General features: G+C 42.3%; 1 protein-coding gene across 3 annotated transcripts in view; it reads right to left on the bottom strand.

The window, feature by feature from the left end:
* spag6 (sperm associated antigen 6) overlaps positions 1-21,114 on the bottom strand; it is a 207,152-nt gene that overhangs the window by 130,671 nt on the left and 55,367 nt on the right. For all 3 annotated transcript variants that reach the window (XM_072575961.1, XM_072575963.1, XM_072575962.1), the window contains exons 3-4: positions 14,298-14,464; positions 12,630-12,813 (exon numbers count right to left, since the gene is read on the bottom strand). In XM_072575961.1, coding sequence (XP_072432062.1) covers positions 12,630-12,813; positions 14,298-14,464 — 351 coding nt within the window. The remainder of the gene's footprint in view (positions 1-12,629; positions 12,814-14,297; positions 14,465-21,114) is intronic.

Raw genomic sequence — 21,114 nt, 5'->3', positions numbered from 1 at the left:
TTGACAGAGTTCCAGTTGAAATGCCATGCTTCTAGGAATTCTCATGCGTGTCTTTGTTTGGCTTGTCCTATGATGAATGTGTTGTCCCAATCGACTGGGACAACACATCCATCCTAGGACAAGCCAAACAAAGACATGTACGAGAATTCCTAGAAGCATGGCATTCCAATCAGAATTGTATCTACAAACACATCGAATTAGACCCCATCCACCATGCCCTGAGAAAAGGAACCGGAAGTGACGTCGCCATGAGAAATGACATCACCACAGGAGATGACATCATCAACCCGAAGAAACCCAAACATATAAATAAAAAGCAGGAATTTTCAGCAGTGCTTCGCCTAAGGCCCACTGAAGATGTTACCTAGTAGGGTGATGAAACGTCTGGAAATGAACCTTCCAGCTCAGCGAGGAAACCGACATCCAGAACTTTTGACATAGTCTTTGTGGCCAGAGAAATCTAAAGAAAATGTCAAGAACATCACAAGGATCTCTTCATTGCACTCATCGGCCTGACAAAAGCATCTGATATGGCGAATCATAAGGATCTGTGAAATATGTTCCAAGGGTTCGGATTTCAAGAAACTACATCACAAAGCTGCAGCTACGTGATAATCTGACTGAAACTGTCCTGAGTAGAAGTTCTGAAACAGTGTCATCATAACCTTTAACTCGAAATCACCATCACCTCCATTTTCTAAATTGCCTCACTGCATGTCTGACATCCAGTACTGCATGAGTAGAAAATTCTTCCAGCTAAACATTGGGGAGATCAAGCAGATGTCTTTGGTTTTGATGACAATTTCGCAGCTACTCAATTTTAAAAAAAATTTGTTCACCGGATGAAGGCATCGCTGGCTAGCCAGCATTAATTGTCCATCCTGAGAGTCGACCACTTTATTATGGGTGTAGAGTCACAAGGAAGGATGGCTGTTTTCCTTCCCTAAAGGACAATGATGAAGCTGATTTTTGTTTTCTTTTACAACACGAGTCACCGTTAGGCCAGAAACTGAGGTTTAGGTTAAGAAAAAGAAGGAAGCATATGTCAGGTATAGACAGGATAGATCGAGTGAATCCTTAGAAGAATATAAAGGCAGTAGGAGCATACTTAAGAGAGAACTCAGGACGGCAAAAAGAGGACATCAGATAGCCTTGGCAAATAAGAGTGAAGGAGAATCCAAAGGGTTTTTACAAATACATTAAGGACAAACGGGTAACTAGGGAGAGAATACGGCCCCTCAAAGATCAGCAAGGCAGTCTTTGTGTGGAGCCGCAGGAGATGGGGGAGATAGTAAACGTGTATTTTGCAACATTATTTACTGTGGAAAAGGACATGGAAGATATAGAATGTAGGGAAATAGATGGTGTCATCTTGAAAAATGTCACAGAGGAGGAAGTGCTGGATGTCTTGAAATGCATAAAAGTGGATAAATCCCCAGGACCTGATCAGGTGTCCCCTAGAACTCTGTGGGAAGCTAGGGAAGTGATTGCTAGGCCTCTTACTGAGATATTTATATCATTGATAGTCACAGATGAGGTTCTGGAAGACTGGAGGTTAGCTAAAGTGATGCCACTGTTTAAGAAACATGCTAAGGACAAGCCAGAGAACTATAGACCAGTGAGCCTGACGTCAATGGTGGTCAAGTTGTTGGAGGAAATCCTGAGGGACAGGATGGACATGTATTTGGAAAGGCAAGGACTGATTAGGGATAGTCAACATAGCTTTGTGTGTGGGAAATCATGTCTCACAAATTTGATTGAGTTTTTTGAAGAAGTAACAATGAGGATTGATGAGGGCAGAGTGGTGGATGTGATCTATATGGACTTCAGTAAGGCATTTGACAAGGTTCCCCATGGGAGACTGGTGAGCAAGGTTACATCTCATGGAATACAGGGAGAACTAGCCATTTAGATAGAAAACTGGTTCAAAGGTAGAAGACAGAGGGTGGTGGTGGAGGATTGTTTTCAGACTGGAGGCCTGTGACCAGCAGAGTGCCACAAGGATCGGTGCTGGGTCCATAACTTTTCACCATTTATATAAATGTTTTGGATGTGAACGCAAGAGGTATAGTTAGTAAATTTTCAGATGACACCAAAACTGGAGGTGTTGTGGACAGCGAAGAAGGTTACCTCAGATTACAATGGGATCTTGATCAGATGGGCTAATGGGCTGAGAAGTGGCAGATGGAGTTTAATTCAGATAAATGTGAGGTGCTGCATTTTGGGAAAGCAAATCTTAGCAGGACTCCTACACTTAATGGTAAGGTCCTAGGGAGTGTTGCTGAACAAAGAGACCTTGGAGTGCAGGTTCATAGCTCTTTGAAAGTGGAGTCACAGGTAGACAGGATAGTGAAAAAGGCATTTGGTATGCTTTCCTTTATTGGTCAGAGTGTTGAGTACAGGAGTTGGGAGGTCATGTTGCGGCTGTATAGTACATTGGTTAGGCCACTTTTGGAATACTGCGTGCAATTTTGGTCTCCTTCCTATCAGAAAGATGTTGTGAAACTTGAAAGGGTTCAGAAAAGATTTACAAGGATGTTGCCAGGGTTGGAGGATTTGAGCTAAAGGGAGAGGTTGAATAGACTAGGGCTATTTTTCCTGGAGCTTCGGACGCTGAGGGATGACCTTATAGAGGTTTATAAAATCATGAGGGGCTTGGATAGGATAAATAGATAAAGTTTTTTTTTCCCTGGGGTAGGGTTGTTCAGAACTAGAGGGCATAAGTTTAGGGTGAGAGAGGAAAGATATAAAAGAGACCTAAGGACCAACTTTTTCATACAGAGGGCGGTATGTGTATGGAATGAGCAGGCAGAGGAAGTGGTAGAGACTGGTACAATTGCAACATTTAAAAGGCATCTGGATGGGTATATGAATAGCAAGAGTTTGGAGGGATATGGGCTGGGTGCTGGCACGTGGGACTAGATTGGATTGGGATATCTGGTCAGCATGGACAAGTTGAACCGAAGAGTCTGTTTCCATGCTGTACATCTCTATGTCTCTATGACTAACTACCGTAGTGATGTTTTGGAACCAAGATGATTGGTTTCAAATAACCAAAATAATTTTCTTTTGAGTTAGGTGTGGAGCTAGCCATACATCTGCAAGTTTGGCGGGAGAGTCAACTGTGCAGAGGATCCAGAGATGTTTCAGTGTGATTTGGATAAGTTGAGTGAGTGGGCAAATACATGCCAGATCAAGCATAGTGATACGTGTAAGGTTATCCACTTTGGTTGCAAGAACAGGAAGGCAGATTACTATCTAAATGGCAATAGATTGGGAAAGAGGGGAGTGCAACAAGACCTAAATGTCCTTGTACACCAGTCACTGAAAGTAAACTTTCAGGTGAAGCAATTGGTGAAGGAAGCAAATAGCATGTTGTCCATCATAGCAAGATGTTTGGAATACAGGAGCAGCATGACTTGCTGCAATTATTTAGGGCCTTGATGACACCAGACCTGAAGTACAGCATGTAGTTTTGGTCTTTTTATCTGAGGAAGAATATTCATGCCATGGGGGCAGTCCAACAAAGGTTTATAAAACTGATTCCTGGAATGACAGGACTGATGTATGAAGAGAGGTGGGATCACGTCAAATGATATTCACTGCAGTTTAGAATAATCAGGGGAGAGCTCGTGGAAATCAATAAAATTCGAACAAAACAAGACAGGATAAATGCAGGAGGTTCGTGATGACTGAAGAATCCAGAACTGGGGCTCATAATTTAATGATAGATGATAAGGCCATTTAGAACTGAGAAGCGGATACATTTTTTTCACACAGAAAATGGTGAGCCTTTGGAGTTTTCTGCCACTGAGTGCGGTTGAGATCAAAACACTGAATGTTTTCAAGAGGAGATCACGTAATTATTAGGGCTAAAGACATAAACAGGGCGAAAGGGGGCAAGAGCAGGAATACAGTATTGAGGAGGATGATCAGTCATGATCATACTGAACAGTGGTACACGCTCCAAGGGCCAAATGGCCTACTTCTGTTCATATTTTCTATTTTCCTCTGTATAGTTAATGAAATAATTTGCTCAATCCCACTGATTTCAATTTAGCTAGAGCTCCTTTATAACCACATATTGTCATGGTCTGAGGCAGCAGAAGAGCTTCTGCACGATTGCTTGGAATCGGTGGACTGGTCAATATTCAAGAATTCAGTGGCCAACCTAGATGAATATGCCACTATTATCATGGACTTCATTAGCAAGTGTGTCGAGCACTGTGTGCCAAAAAGGTCAATCCATATGTTGCCCAAATGGAAATCATGGATGAACAGGGAAATCCACTGCCTCCTGAAGACCAGGTGTGCAGCGTTCAAGTCAGACAATCCTGACCTTTATAGGAAATCCAGATACAATCTCCATTAAGCCATCAGAGATGCCAAGAAGCAATAACAGACTAAGTTAGAGACTCAAACTAACCACATAGACACCCACCATTTGCGGCAAGTCCTATATGACATAACCGGCTACAAAGTGAAGCAGAACAGAATAGTGGACAAAAACACATCCCTCCCTGATACACTCAAAGCATTTTATGCTCAGTTCAAACAGAAGGTCAGTGAAATGGCATCACCTGCCCCGACAGCCTCGTATGCACCTGTTCCCTCAGTCGCTGCTGCAAATGTCAGATTGGTCTTTTTGAGAGTGAACCCACAGAAAGCAACTGGGCCAGGTGGAGCCCCCGGCTGTGACTTGGATCCTGTGCGGAGCAGGTGGCGGGAATATTCGCTCTCATCTTTAACCTCTCCTTACTATAATGTGAAGTCCCCACCTGCGTCAAGAAGACTAACAAAGAAAACTCATGCAACATGCCTCGAATGACCTCCACAATTATGAAGTGTTTCAAGAGGTTAGTCAACGTTCATATCAATTCTAGCCTCCCAGCCTGCCTTGACTCCTTGTATCTTGCCTACTGTCGCAACAGGTTCATGGCAGACTCCATCTCCCTAGACTTTTACTCATCCCTTGGAACATCTGAATAACAAGGATACCTACGTCAGGCTTCTACTTATTGACTCCAGCTCCACCTTCAACACTATAATCCAGACCAAACTAATCTCCAAACTCTAAGACCTAGGTCTCTACTCAATCTACTGCAACTGGATCCTCAACTTCATGACCCACAGACTGCATTCACTGAAGATAGGCAACAGTACCTCCTCCACTACAATCCTCAATACCAATACCTCACAAGTGGCATACTCGTCTCCTTACTGTACTCCCTCTACACTCATGACTGTGTGGCCAAATTTCATCCTAACCCCAACTACAAGTTCACTGACAACACCACCATTGTAGGCCAGTAATCTCAAACAATGACGAGAGAATACAGAAAAGAGATGTTTGGGAGCATGGTGTAAAGATTACACACTCTCTCTCAACATCAGCTGAATTAAAGAGTTGGTTATTGACTTCAGAAAGCAAGGTGGAGAGCACGCTCCTATCTATATCAATGGTGCCAGGATGGAGATGGCCAACAACGCCAAGTTCATAGAGTGATAATCACCAACAATCTGTCCTGGACCATTCACATCGATGCAACAGTCAATAAGGTTCAACAATGCCTCTACTTCCTCAGCAGGCCAAGGAAAGTTGGCATATCCATAAGGACTCTTACCAACTTTTACAGGTGCACCACAGAAGTTATTCTATCCAGACATATATTGGCTTGGTATGCAACTGCTCTGTCCAGAACTGTAAGAAATTAGAGAGTTGTGAACACTGCCCAGTCCATCTTGCAAGCCAACCTTCCATCCATTGACTCCACTTACACTTCTCGCTGCCTCAGAAAAGTAGCGAACAAAGATCCCTCCCACTCCAGTTATAATCTCTTCTGATTTTTTCCATCAGGCAGAAGATGCAAAAGCTTAAACACATGTACTAACACATTCAAGATTCATTTTTCCTTGCTGTCATTAGACTTCTGAATGCATCTCACAAATTTCAAATCTAATGTTGATCTTGCTTTTTCTGCACATTCACTGAGCCGTAATATTGTACTCCTCACCTGTTCTATCACGCTATGAACTTGGCATGTTACGAATGGAAAACAAAATGTTTTACTGTACTTAGGTACATGTGAGAATAATAAGACAAATCAATTTTGTTTTTAAATGTGTTGATGTCAATGCCAGTCACTCTCACCTCTGAAATTTAGCTTTTTTGTTCATGTTTGGAACAAAATTGTAATGAGGACTAGAATCAAATAGTCCTTGCAGAACTCAAACTGAGAACTGGAAAACAAATTGTCAGTGAATAAGGTACTGTTCAATAGCACTGTTGATAAGCTCTTCCAAGACTTGATTAATAATTGAGAGTAAGCTACTTGGGTGTTAATTGGCCAATTTGAATTTCCTGCTTTTTGTGGGAGCAAGGAAATGTAGAGGAGTCTGGGTGTTCAAGCGCATGAATCACAGAAGGTTAGTATGCAGACACATTGTGTAATCAGGAAAGCCAAACTATTATGTTTTATTGCAGGGGGATTCGAATGCAAGGATGGGGAGGTTATGCTGCAGTTATATAGTGTATTGATGAGACGTTATCTGCAGTACCACGTACAAAACTGGTATTAAATACTCTATGGAACCATGTTAATACATTGGAAGCAGTTCAGAGAAGGTTTATTTGACTAATACCTGGAATGAGTGGGCTGCCTTATGAGGAAAGGCGAAACAGCCTAGGTCTGTATCCTCAACAAGTTAGAAGACTGAGTGGTTTCTTAATTGAAACTTATAAACTTTTGACGGGACTTGACTGGATGGATGTAGAAAGGATGCTTCTTTTTGTGGGAGAATCTAGAACTAAGGGCATTCATTTAAAAGTAAGGAGTTGTCCACGTACGACAGAGTTGGGAATTTGTTTTTCTCTCAGAGGGTTGTGAATCTTTGGAATTTGATATAGAATCTTGAAATATTTTTAGGGGAGAGGTGGACAGTTTCTTAATTACCAAGGGGGTAAAAGATTATTGGGGCATCCAGGAATGTACAGGTTAAAATCAGAGCAACCATGACGTGATTGAATAGCAAGGTAGTCTTGAAGGGCCAAGTGGCCTGTTCTTGTTCCTTGATCACATGTTCATAAAGATATACCTATACAATTTTCCACTTTTCAGCTAGATCCCAGTTTTGCAGCTGTACTGGAAGAGGATGGCTGGAGTGCACCTAAGTCTGGAGCACAAAACTTCAACACTTCAGACAGGAAATTACCAGGGTCCATAGACTTTGTAGGATGCAATGTTTGTTGATACGACATGGAGTGAAATTTTTTGGCTTCTGCAATGGTGGGAACCTTGGGAGGACAGTTGGAAACCCTTCAGCACTGTCTTTAAACAAGTACACAAGCGTAAGACAAGAAGATACATAGATATCTATTCAGCCTTATCTAACTACATTGAGCAGAGAGAAACTACGCGGATGTGCTATTTTCATTTCAGACTCAATCAGGTGAAAAGGGCACAAAGTGCAATGTCTCTGGATAGGAAGAGTGAAAATCTAAGGAAAATCACAGCTGAGCACTTGCTTGATCATCCTGGCAACCAGTTACGGGAACATCATGAACAGCCTGAAAGTGAACAAGGTAAGTGAAAACTGAGATTAACAACTGTTCAAAGCATAGATCGAGTGAATCCTTAGAACAGTATTAAGGAAGTAGGAATATACTTAAGAGGGAAATCAGGAGGGCAAAACGGGGATGTGAGATAGCTTTGGCAAATAGAATTAAGGAGAATCCAAAGGGCTTTTACAAATATATTAAGGACAAAAGGGTAACTAGGGACACAATCGGGCCCCTCAAAGATCAGCAAGGCGGCCTTTCTGTGGAGCCACAGAAAATGGGGAGATACTAAATGAATATTTTGCATCAGTATTGACTATGGAAAAGGATATGGAAGATATAGACTGTAGGGAAATAGATGGTGACATCTTGCAAAATGTCCATATTACAGAGGAGGAAGTGCTGGATGTCTTGAAACCGTTAAAGGTGGATAAACCCCCAGGGCCTGATCAGGTGTACCCGAGAACTCAGTGGGAAGCTAGAGAAGTGATTGCTGGGCCTCTTGCTGAGATATTTGTATTGTCGATAGTCACAGGTGAGGTGTCGGAAGACTGGAGGTTGGCAAACGTGGTGCTATTGTTTAAGAAGGGCGGTAAAGACAAGCCAGGGAACTACAGACCAGTGAGCCTGACCTCAGTGGTGGGCAAGTTGTTGGAGGGAATCCTGAGGGACAGGATGGACATGTATTTGGAAAGGCAAGGACTGACTCGGGATAGTCAACATGGCTTTGTGCATGGGGAATCATGTCTCACAAACTTGACTGAGTTTTTTGAAGAAGTAACAAAGAAGATTGATGAGGGCAGAGCAGTAGACGTGATCTATATGGACTTCAGTAAGGCGTTCAGCAAGGTTCCCCATGGGACACTAATTAGCAAGGTTACATCTCATGGAATACTGGGAGAACTAGCCGTTTGGATACAGAACTGGCTCAAAGGTAGAAGACAGAGGGTGGTGGTGGAGGGTTGTTTTTCAGACTGGAGGCCTGTGACCCGTGGAGTGCCACAAGGATCGGTGCTGGGTCCTCTACTTTTTGTCATTTACATAAATGATTTGGATGCGAGCATAAGAGGTACAGTTAGTAAGTTTGCAGATGACACCAAAATTGGAGGTGTAGTGGACAGCGAAGAGGGTACCTCAGGTTACAACAGGATCTGGACCAGATGGGCCAATGGGCTGAGAAGTGGCAGATGGAGTTTAATTCAGATAAATGTGAGGTGCTGCATTTTGGGAAAGCAAATCATAGCAGGACTTCTACACTTAATGGTAAGGTCCTAGGGAGTGTTGCTGAACAAAGAGACCTTGGAGTGCAGGTTCATAGCTCCTTGAAAGTGGAGTCACAGGTAGATAGGACAATGAAGAAGACGTTTGATATGCTTTCCTTTATTGGTCAGAGTATCGAGTACAGGAGATGGGAGGTCATGTTGCGGCTGTACAGGACATTGGTTCGGTCAATGTTGGAATATTGCATGCAATTCTGGTCTTCTTCCTATTAGAATGCTGTTGTGAAACTTGAAAGGGTTCAGAAAAGATTTACAAGGATGTTGCCAGGGTTCGAAGATTTGAGTTATAGGGAGAGATTAGATTACAGTGTGGAAACAGGCCCTTCGGCCCAACAAGTCCACACCGAACTGCCGAAGCGCAACCCACCCAGACCCATTCCCCTACATTTACCCCTTCACCTAACACTAAAGGCAATTTAGCATGGCCAATTCACCTAACCTGCACATTTTTGGATTGTGGGAGGAAACCGGAGCACCCAGAGGAAACCCACGCAGACACGGGGAGAATGTGCAAACTCCACACAGAAAGTTGCCTGAGGCTGAACAGGCTGAGGCTGTTTTCCCTGGACCGTCGGAGGCTGAGGGATGACCTTATTAGAAGTTTACAAAATTATGAGGGGCATAGATAGGATAATAGACAAAGTCTTTTCCCTGGTGTTGGGGAGTCCAGAATTAGAGGGCATAGGTTTAGGGTGAGAAGGGAAAGATATAAAAGAGACCTAAGGGGCAACTTTTTCACAAAGAGGGTGGTATGTGTATGGAATGAGCTGCTAGAGGATGTGGGGGAGGCAACATTTAAGAGGCATTTGGATGGGTATATGAATAAGAAGGGTTTGGAGGGATATGGGCTGGGTGCTGGCAGGTGGGACTAGATTGGGTTGGGATATCTGGTCGGCATGGACAGGTTGGACCGAAGGGTCTGTTTCCATGCTGTACATCTCTTTGACTCTGACTCTATTTCTATACAACCAGGAGTAACGCACCTGTTCTTACTGTATTGTTTCTACTTCAGAGTATAACTTAAATCTTATGAGACAACCTAAAGCAGTCCCTTTAAGAATTACTATTTTAGCTGATACAGTCATGGAAAAACTGAGTGAAGCATTCACAATCCCTTGATTAGGACAATCAGAAGCCCTGTGTTGTTGACTGACTATACCTGATTCGATATTTCTGACTTGATCTGATTCGCAACAGAAGTTTGTGCAGATCAGGTTTGTAAAATCAGCAAAAGGGGCATGAATTTCTCTATTTTTATATATTCTAAAGCTGTTTACAAACTTAGAGCACAACAGAATGCTCCACTACTGGTAGGAGAGGAGTAGGGCAGCAGCTAATATGTACTTATTCTATTTCCTGCTCTGTTCTTGCTGATTTCAACCTGGCTGACCTTCCATGGTACAGGCAAGTTCCATGAAATTTACTAGTGTCTCATTAATAAATGAAAATCATGATCTTATGAGATACATGAAAATGGAATTTTAATCTGCTCATGCACTGGGCAGCCTGCCATGGTCGAACACCAGGTGACTATACTAGAAATCATCAAGGCCACTAAGGTAAATTGCAGAACATTTCTTTACTGTAGCATTCATCTACTTTCTCTGCTCTTCCAAAGAACCTCCCTGTACCCAGTGATGAGACGATGGACTATCCCTTTCTAAATATGCTGTAGTCTCATTCTGAAGTCAGCCTCTAGGATGCCTGATTATCGCCCCCCTTCTTCAGCCAACTGCCACCTTCTGCCATAAATGGATTTCGACAACTAAATGCTGATGGGCCAGGAAAACAAATCCACACAAAATTGCCATCCGCTGCCACCTGGAATTAAAATTGGCCTTGAAAATTGCATAGTTATTGCAGAGGTTGTTGACAGAGATCTGTTGGCTATCATTTGGATATAGCAGCTGAGCCTTAGCAAGTGGGATGAGTGAAAATATCACACATTAAACATTTAAACATGCAGAAATTAGACTTTGCAGATGGAGGATGTTTCTGCTTTGGGGGATCTATCATACATTCAAAACATGTTACATCATAGCTATGTCTATCTACAGTTTACAACAGTATGTTTCTGAATCATTACCAGGCTGAAACTTGTACTGAGATAGACAAGAGTTAAAAATAGTATTCATTCAACATCCAGAATTTTTGCTGTCAAATGGAGGTCAGATTTTAGCTGACTTTGACCCCAGTTGGCCATAAAAATGATATGTATTTCAAATTTGTGGATTACCAGTACAGTTGACTGAAGGCAGGATGAATCGGACATTGCTTCTTGCTAGGAGAGAGTGAGGACTGCTGATGTCGTAGATCAGAATCAAAAAGTGTGGTGTTGGAAAAGCACAGCCGGACAGGCAGCATCCAAGGAGCAGGAGAGTCGATGTTTTGAGCATAAGCTCTTCATCAGGAATGTGGGGGAGGCCCAAGGGGGCTGAGAGATAAATGGGGAAAAAGGTAGGACTCGGGGAAGGTAGCTGGGGATGCGATAGGTAGATGAAGGTGGGGGGTGATGGTGATCGGTCAGAGTAGAGGGTGGAGTGGATAAGTGGGAAAGAAGGTGGACAGGTTGGACAGTTCAAGAAGGCCATGCCAAGTTGGAGGGTTGAATCTGGGATAAGGTGGGGGGAGGGGAGATGAGGATACTGGCGAAATCAACATTGATCCTATGTGATTGGAAGGTCCTAAGGCAGAAGATGAGGCAATCTTCCTCCGACTGTGAGGTGGTTAGAATTTATTCCTGATGAAGAGCTTATGCTCAAAACATAGACTCTCCTGCTCCTTGGATGCTGCCTGACCGGCTGTGCTTTTCCAACATGGGGTGGTGGGGTTAATTGGTGCGTTGTCCCAGAGATGTTCTCCGAAACGTTCCGCAAGTCTGTGCCCTGTCTCCTCTACATTGGGGAGACAGGACACCAACCTGCAGAACGTTTCAGAGAACATCTTTGGGACACAAGCACTAAACAACTCCACTGCCCTATGGCTGAACACTTCAACTCCCCCACCCACTCCACCAAGGACATGCAAGTCCTGGGCCTCCTCCACTGCCAAATTGTAGCCACCCAATGCCTGGAGGAAGATCACCTCATCTTCCGCCTTGGGAGCTTCCAACCACACAGGATCAATGTTGATTTCACCAGTTCCCTCAATTCTCCTCCCCCCACCTTAACCCAGATCAAACTCTCCAACTCGGCACCGCCCTCTTGAGCTGTCCTACCTGTCCATCTTCTTTCCCACCTATTTGCTCAACCCTCCACTCTGACCTATCACCATCAACCCCCACCTTCATTTACCTATCGCATTCCCAGTTACCTTCCCCGCAGCCCCACCCCCTTCCCATTCATCTCTCACCTCCCCACCTCCCCCCCTCTACCCCCCCACCCCCCAACCCCCGGCCTCCCCACATTCCTGATGAAGTGCTTATGCTCAAAATGTTGACTCCCCTGCTCCTCAGATTCTGCCTGACTGGCTGTGCTTTTCCAGCACCACACTTTTTGACATTGTTTCTTGCTGTCTGATTAACAAAAGTAACTTTGCCCTTTTGTTGATGGTTTAAGCTAAATATGTTGTTGCTTTTGACTAAGTCAAACATAGAACAAGTTCATCAGGTCTAACCTGCAATGTTGCAGAATATCATTTTTAGTAGCACTCCACATTTGCAGTAGTAAAGTGCGACCAAGCAGGCTTCTTTTGTGTATGTGTTGCCATGGAAATTGAACATAACTGTTCACAAGGATTAACTGCATTAAAATGTGAAATTCAGCAGATAGTCAGATCTAAGTATTCCTCACCTGCATTGTGACGTGCAACATATCCCAATGCCCAAGCTGCTGCTTCCTTGACTCCAGGATCAAACTCTTCCAGGCAGATCACCAGTGCATCCAGGGCCCCACAATCCACCACTGCTTGGGCTAATTGAGGAGAGTGTTTGGCTACAGCTCTCAACACAAAGGCTGCCGCTTTCTTGTAGAAACGCTTTATAAAAATAAAAGCATTTGGTACTCCGTTTATACAAATAAAGCTTTGCACTACTTAATACTTTCATGTTTCTTTTAATCTTTCATGGAATGTGGACATCACTGGCAAGGCAGACATTTGTTTCACATCCACTAAGCCAAGTGGCTTTCTCAGAGGGCAGTTAAGAATCATATGTGGGCCAGAAAGCAGATTTTCTTTTGCAGGGGTCAATGATGAAGCAATTAGGTTTTTACAGCAATTGATGATGATAGCTTTCAATTCCAGATTCTATTCATTCATTGAATTTAAATTCAACCAGGAGTCATAGTGGGATTTGAACATGGTCCATACCTTTGTGACATTCCCATTGTACCAGTATCTCCCCTGTTCACTTCAGCATTCCATAACACAAATATATTTTGGAAATGAATGGCTTTTCACAATATCTAAAAACGTCAATATCTTTAACAACGTTCATTAACAGGGCAATTTTGTCCTTATAAAATAGCACACCTGTTTTACCAAGCTTGTACAGGCCAGACACCAGCACAACTATTAATGTAATTATACTATATTCATCCATCATTTCTACTTTGTTAAAAATATAAAGATGAACATGACTAAATGAAAATTACATTGCAAAATCCTGGATTGTAGCTGATAGGTTATCTGCCGCAGCATAAGCTTTGAGAGTCTACCAATGTGGCAGCTCTGAATAAAAAAGAGCAGACAAATAATAAATGTTCTGTTCATTAAATTTAGTTTCCTTATATAATTCAACACAAAAACCACCGTATGACAAGATTAAATAACTAGAGCTTTCAAGATGTGACCAGAAATAGCAATGAGCAGCATCAAAATGTGAATCACCATATTCATTACCTGGAAGTTAACTTCCATAAACCATTTAGGATCTATACATAAATTATCAGTTTACTTTAATGTACAATGTGTATCCCTTGCCTTTTAAGAAAAGTTATTACTGTTTTGTTTTAAAAGGCATCAAGATGGAAATTTAATAGGATTTTTCTCTAAACAGTTTTGAAACAATGTGTCATCACTACACTCACCAACTTTAAAGTCAGGAAGATAGTTTTGCCCAAGGGACAAACAGATTGCTTGCATGTGCAGCTAAACTCTACATGAACTGGCTAATTAGCTTCCTTCACTTGCCCTCAGTCTGTAAAGTATGATAGGCCTTTTGTGACCCTGCGCTAATCTGCTGGTGCCCTCAATGATCCTAGCTAACCACTGTCTCACAGCTGCCTGACATAATAAAAAACAATGTGCAAAGCCTCTTCAGTGCAGCCAATTTATGCTGTTTTAAACGGATCCCTTCAGTAGGGGAAAAAAATATACAAGACTAGCTCACAGTTGGAATTTAATCACATGGCATTTATTTTAATAAATACTTTAATTCTTCTGAGGAGTAGAGCACTACCTTTATGATAATGCAAATTTTCTCTGTTTTTTTGTTTCTGTATAAAGGAAATATGTCTTACATTTTGTTCTGCCAATGAATACACAAGCTGCGGAAGAATGTCTCCCTTAACAACAGCCTCAGCCAGATCATCATTGTAATTAGCTAGACGTCCCAGTGCCAAAGCTGCCGTCTGCTGAATGTTTGGAACCACATCCAGTAAGAGGGGCCTCAAAAGAGACATCACACCTATAAGAGAAAATAAAAATCAAAATCATATCTTATAGTTTTATTCTGTATTACCTTTTTATTCTACAATACTGTGATTTCTTAGAAAGCATGCCTTCTTAATCATGCTGGTTCACCATCTTTTTCAGCATTAATTTTTTTTGCACAATAGCAGATATGCAAGTTTTCTAAAAGAAAAACATTGTGGGAAAAATACAAAAGAATCAAAATGACAGTATATGGTATACACCTCTGCATCAGTGGTAGCTGATGCAAATGTTTAGTGCACTCACTGGGTACCTCTTAAATGGGCTGTTCTATCCTGGATAATGACAGGCTTTTTGAGTGTTGTAGGAGCCACATTTTTCCAGGCAAGTGAAGAATGTTTCATCACACTTCTGATTTGTCCCTTATAGGGAATCCAGAGTTGAATTACTTCTTGCAGAATACTGAACCTCTATCCCACCCTTGTAGCCACATGATTTGCATTAAGGATCACCTGAACTATTTTGATGCAAGGGAAGTCAAAATGGCAATGCTGAGGGGTGATAGTTCGATGCTTTCTTGTTGCAGATAGTTCATGTACAGAAATAAGAAAACAAAACTGATGAATATGTGGCCAGAGAGACAGTGCAGGATGGATAGCTTCAAAATGCTGAAACACAGGAACTATATCTGGGGCAGGTGAAACAAGCTAGATAGGTTGCATCTCAACAGAGTGTGGACCAATATCTTCACAAAAGGTTTTGTTAATGCTGATGGGAAGAATTTAAACTGGTTTAGCAGTGGGGTGGGAAGCTGAGAGCAGATTCAGAAAGGAGACAAGAAAGGTTGGAAATGAAAGGTAGAAAATCATCAAACCCCTTTGATAGGCAGAGAAAGTAAAGGAAACAGACAAGGGGGTTCAACAGTGCTAATTGGTTTTACACTTCAATGCAAGAAATCTGAGGAATAAAACAGATGAGCTGGCAGCACCGATTGGCACATGGGATTACAATTTTATAGCTAAAACTGAGACATGACTGAAAGAATAGGAGGAATGACAGCTCAATATTCTTAGTTACAAGATTTTTAGATGTGCTAAAGAAGTGGATAAAATCAAAGGAGGGGTCATAGTATTGTATAAAGAAACAAGAATAGATTTAATGATAGAAATAATGTTAAATAAGGCAATATAAGCTGAACTGAAAAATGAAAAGGAATAATTGTATTAATGGGAGTATGTACAAAACCCAAGAGACAGAAGACAAAGTTTTTTTTATTTTCTTGTGGGATATGGATGTTGTGGACTAGCCATCATTTATTGCCCATCTCTCGTTGCCCCTGAGAAGGTGGTAGTGAGCTCCCTTTTTGAACCACTGCACTCTATGTGTTATAGGATGACCTATAAACCCGTTAGGGAGGGAATTCCAGGATTCTGTGAAGGAGCAGCGATATATTTCCAATTGAAGATATTGAATGACTTGGTGGGGAACTTGCAGGTGATGGTGTTTCCATACTTTCACCCTTCTAGAGGGAGTGACCATGGGTATGGAAGGTGATGTTTAAGGATCTTTGCACTGCATCTTGTAGATTGTGTACACTGCTGTTACTGATGGTCAGTGGTGGAAGGAGCGGATACTTATGGAGGTAGTGCCAATCAAGCAGATACTTCATCCTGGATCACGTTAAGCTTCTTGAGTGTTGTTGGACTGCACTCATCCAGGCAAGTGAGGACTATATCATCACACTCCTAACATGCGCCTTGTAAATGATGGACAGGCTTTGGGGAATCAGGAAGTGAGTTACTCATTACACTAATCCCAGCCTCTGACCTGACCCTGTTGCTACAGTATTTGTATGGTGATCTTAATTGAGTTTCTGAAGAAACGTAACCCCCGGCTGTTGATAGTGGAGGATTTAGTGATGGTAATGCCTTGAATGTAACCATTTATGTTTAAATAGTCTCTTATTGGAGATAGTCATTGCCAGACATTTGTTTTGCATGAATGTTACTTGCCATTTGTCAGCCAAGCCTAGGTATTGTCCAGTTCTTGGTGCATTTGAACATGGACTGCTTCAATATCTGAGATCTTGAGAATGGTGCTGAACATTGGGAACTTTTGAGGATGATTGCACACTTCTGACCTTTGATAGTGGGAGGGTCAATAATGAAGCAGCTGAAGATGGTTGGGCCAGGGATACCACCATGAGTACCTTCTGCAAAGATGTTCTGGAACTTAGATGATTGACCTCCAGTCACCACAACTATTGTCCTGTGGTGCTATATGATTCTAACCAACAGAGTTTTCACTGATTTCTATTGATTCCAGTTTTGCTAAGGCTCCTTGACATCACACTCGATTGAATGTGGCCTTGATGTCAAGGGCTGGTACTCTCAGCTCACCTCTGGTATTCAGATCTCGTTCCATGTTTGAACCAAGGCTGTAATGAGGTCAGGAGCTGAATGGCCCTGGTGGAACCCAAACTGGATGTCAATGAGCAGGCTATTGCTAAGTAGGTGCTGTTTGATAGCACTGTTGATGACACCTTCCATCACTTTAACGATGATTGAGAGTAGACTGATGGGGTGGTAATTGGCTGGGTTAAATTTGACTTACTTTTTGTGTACAGGGCATACCTGGGCAACTTTCAGGTAGATACTAGTGTTGTCACTGCACTGGAACAGCATGACGAGGGGTGCAGCAAAGTCTGCAGCACAACTTTTCAGTATTATTACAGCAATATTGTCAGGGCCCATAGCTTTTGCAGCATCCAGTGCCTCCAGAAATTTATTGATATCACATGGAATGAACCAAACTGATTGAAGACTAGCATCAGTGATGCTAGGGTACACTGAGTCATCCACTTGGCTGAAGTCTGTTGTGAATACTTCAGCTTTATCTCTTGCTGGGCTCTTCCACTATTGGGGATTAGAATATTATGGAGCCTCCTCCTCCTCCAGTTAGTTAAATAATAAATAAACATGTTCAATTATACACCACACTCCATGGCCACCAAACATTTGCACTCCATGTTCATAGACACTGGAATCCGTTATGTACCAGCCTCTTAGACTGCTCCTGATAAATCTCTGATCCATTTAGAATGCACTTTAATAGTGCACCTCAGGCTGCACCAGCAACTACCATTGTATTACTGCTACAAAGACACTGAGCACCCTACTGATGCAAGTAGCAAGCTGCACGTCTAGTTTTTTTTAATGAGATCTCACTTACTGAGTTTAAAAATCACTTTCGTCCGTTAAGATCTCAGATATTACCAGACAACGGAAGTTGAATATCCACAGGCCTTGCTTACATTATCATTACAGGTCCCATAAAGCAGACAAATAATGAAAGTAAAAGCCTTCAGGATCTAAGGTAACATTCGGGCATTGAACACACTGAATACTCCAGCATTCCCAAATTACAAGATAGTGGCAGTGATTTTCCACTTTTTGTTTTCATCTTTCTTGTTTTTTTGGCAGAAGGCAAGAGGAAGTCACCTTCGTCAGGGTCCAGAGCATGGTGGCAGCTGACGAGCCTGGAGTGGGATTCTGATGGATATTAGCGACGCGGCTGGTTAACCCCATGCATGACTCTGATGTCGAGGAGGCAGCTTGCAGTGGGGTGAGGATGAGGACTTGCTATTGCATGAGGCAACAATGAGGTGGAGGATGGAGGCTTTAGGTGGCTGCTGCTGCGGGGATGGCAGCTCCTCATGACCACTGCAGTCACATCCAGTGGTGATCTGCTTCAGCATCTTCGGTGACATGGCCCAGGATTCTTTTGAGTAGCTTTTGCAACATCCTCTTTCCCAGGATCAGTGACCGGCAACAAGATTGTACCTTGGGGGGTTTCACGGAGTCTTGTGCCCTAGGAGTCCAGCAGCCCAGTTTTGCAGTGGTAACGTCCTTCCCAAACTCAGGAGTCATGAATTTAACTAATTGGTCTTAATTTTTTTTATCTATGCCTTCTGTTATTAATATAGGCACTGTGGCATTGCATTAACACTTTACACTATAATTTTTGTCAAAAACACAAGTGACAATAACTAAATGACTAAGAGAAGAGATCAAAAGTAGTTATGCTGGAACTGTATAAAGCATGAGTGAGCCATAGCTAGAATACTACCTGCAGATATCATCCCTGCAGTATAGGAAAGATGTGATAACTTTCAGGATGGTAGACATGAGGATTATGAGGATGGTGGAAGATCTGGAATTGCCTGAAAATTTAGTAGGGAGGGAATTCTCATGTCATTTAAAAAAATACTTTGATACACACTTGGATTGCCATAATGTATAAGATGGAGGAGCCAGTGTTGGACTGGGGTGGACAAAGTTAAAAATCACAACACCAGGTTATAGTCCAACAGGTTTATTTGGAAACACTAGCTTTCAGAGCACTGCTCCTTCATCAGGTAACTAGTGGAGCAGGATTATGAGACACAGAATTTATAGCAAAAGATCACAGTGTCATGCAATTAAAATGATATATTGAACAAACCTAGATTGCTGTTAAGTCTTTCATCTTTTAGAATGTTTCAGTTCATTGAACCGTAAATCCCAGAATTTCTTTTCATAGAACATTGAAAATAGAACATTTCAGTGCAGTACAGGCCATTCGGCCTTCAATGTTGCGCCGACCTGTCATATCAATCTGAAGCCCACCTAACCTACACTATTCCATGTACGTCCATTTGCTTGTCCAATGATGACTTAAATGTACTTATAGTTGGCAAATCTATTACCGTTGCAGGCAAAGCATTCCATACCCTTACTACTCTCTGAGTAAAGAAACTACATTTGTTCTATATCTATCACCCCTCAATTTAAAGCTATGCCCCCTCGTGCTCGCTGTCACCATATTTGGAAAAATGCTCTCCCTGTCCAGCCTATCTAAGCCTCTGATTATCTTATATGTCTCTATTAAGTCAGCTCTCAACCTTCTTCTCTCTAACGAAAACAACCTCAAGTCCCTCAGCCTTTCCTCGTAAGACCTTCCCTCCCTACCAGGCAACATCTTAGTAAATCTCCTCTGCACCCTTTCCAAAGCTTCCACATCCTTTTTGTAATGTGGTGACCAGAACTGTACACAATATTCCAAGTGCGGCCGCACCAGAGTTTTCAGTCATCTTCTTGAGATAACTTAAGGTTTTATAACAAAAGGTGACATCTCAGCTCAGACAATGCATGAAAAGTGAGAGATTAGAATTTGGCTGTATCCCAATCTTGAGTCAGACTGGTTCTATTTCCAAAGTAGAATTTATGAAATATTATATGTTTACATGTATTGACTGCCCACAGATTGTATTTTGCTCAAAAATGCACAATGTAACTGCAAATATAATTCTGCAAATACAAATTCACCCCACATACTTATATGTATGAGAAAGAGTATGTGCATGTCAATATGTGCGTGTGAGTGTGAGTGCACGTGAGAGAGTGTGTGTTTGCATGTGCGAAAGCTTGGTAAAGGGTATGTGTGAACCAAAACAAGCAGACACAAAGTGCCCAGAAACTCTAGCCACATTACCTTAGATTAGATTCCCTACAGTGTGGAAACAGGCCCTTCAGCCTAACAAATCCACACCAACCCTCCGAAAAGTAACCCACCCTGACTAATGCACCTAATACTATGGGCAATTTAGCATGGCCAATTCACCTAACCTGCACATCTTTGGACTGTGGGAGGAAACCGGAGACCCGGGAAAACCCACGCAGACATGGGGAGAATGCGCAAGACAGTCACCCAAGGCTGGAATTGAACCTGGGACCCTGGTATTGTGAGGTAGCAGTGCTAACCACTGAGCCACCATGCCCAAAGACATCAAAGACATTTCTGAAATGAGACCAAACAGACCTCTTGGCATCATGGCAGCTCACAAACCTACCAACACACTTAAACAGTGGCTAATGCACCTAAATGACCCTGTACAAAAAACCAGCAAAACAAATGTCATTTACAAAATACCATGCAAGGACTGGTATTGGTCAGACAGACAGAAAACTAGCCACCAGGATACATGAACATCAACTAGCCACAAAAAGGCATGACCCACTATCATTAATATTGTTACATACAGACAAAGAAGGACTTCACTTTCTCTTGGCCAACACATCCATCCTAGGACAAGCTAAACAGAGACACGCACGAGAATTCCTAGAAGTGTGGCATTCTAATCGGAACTCCATCAATAAACACATCTATTTGTACCCCATCTACCATCCTCTGAGAAAAAGAACCGGAAATGATATCACCCACCCTAAGAAACCAAGACACATAAACAAAAAGGGGGACATAGTTTCACAGGAAACTCACTGATGATGTTACCGAGTACAGCGACGAAATGTCTAAAAACGAACCTTCTAGCTAAGCGAGCAAATTTACATCCAGAACCTCAACCTGAGCTACAAATCTCAAAAATCACTAATTTCTCCTCATCTCAGTTTTGAACCTACCTCCTGTCACTCTATAATCTATGACCTCTTGTTTGTTACTGTCCCACAAGGGGGGATCATTTGTTCAACATCCATCTTATCAATCCCCTTTAGCATTTTATATACCACAATCAGATACTCACTCGTTCTTCTGAACTCCAGCAAGTCCAAGCCCAAGCTATTCAACAGCTCTTCATGCAACCATCATTTTATCTTTGCAATGATTCTGATGAATCTCCTCTGAACT

Source organism: Chiloscyllium punctatum, chromosome 8, assembly GCF_047496795.1.
Source record: "Chiloscyllium punctatum isolate Juve2018m chromosome 8, sChiPun1.3, whole genome shotgun sequence".
NCBI lineage: Eukaryota > Metazoa > Chordata > Chondrichthyes > Orectolobiformes > Hemiscylliidae > Chiloscyllium > Chiloscyllium punctatum.
Note: the sequence above shows the minus strand (reverse complement) of the source record. Positions and strands in the feature narration are given on the sequence as shown.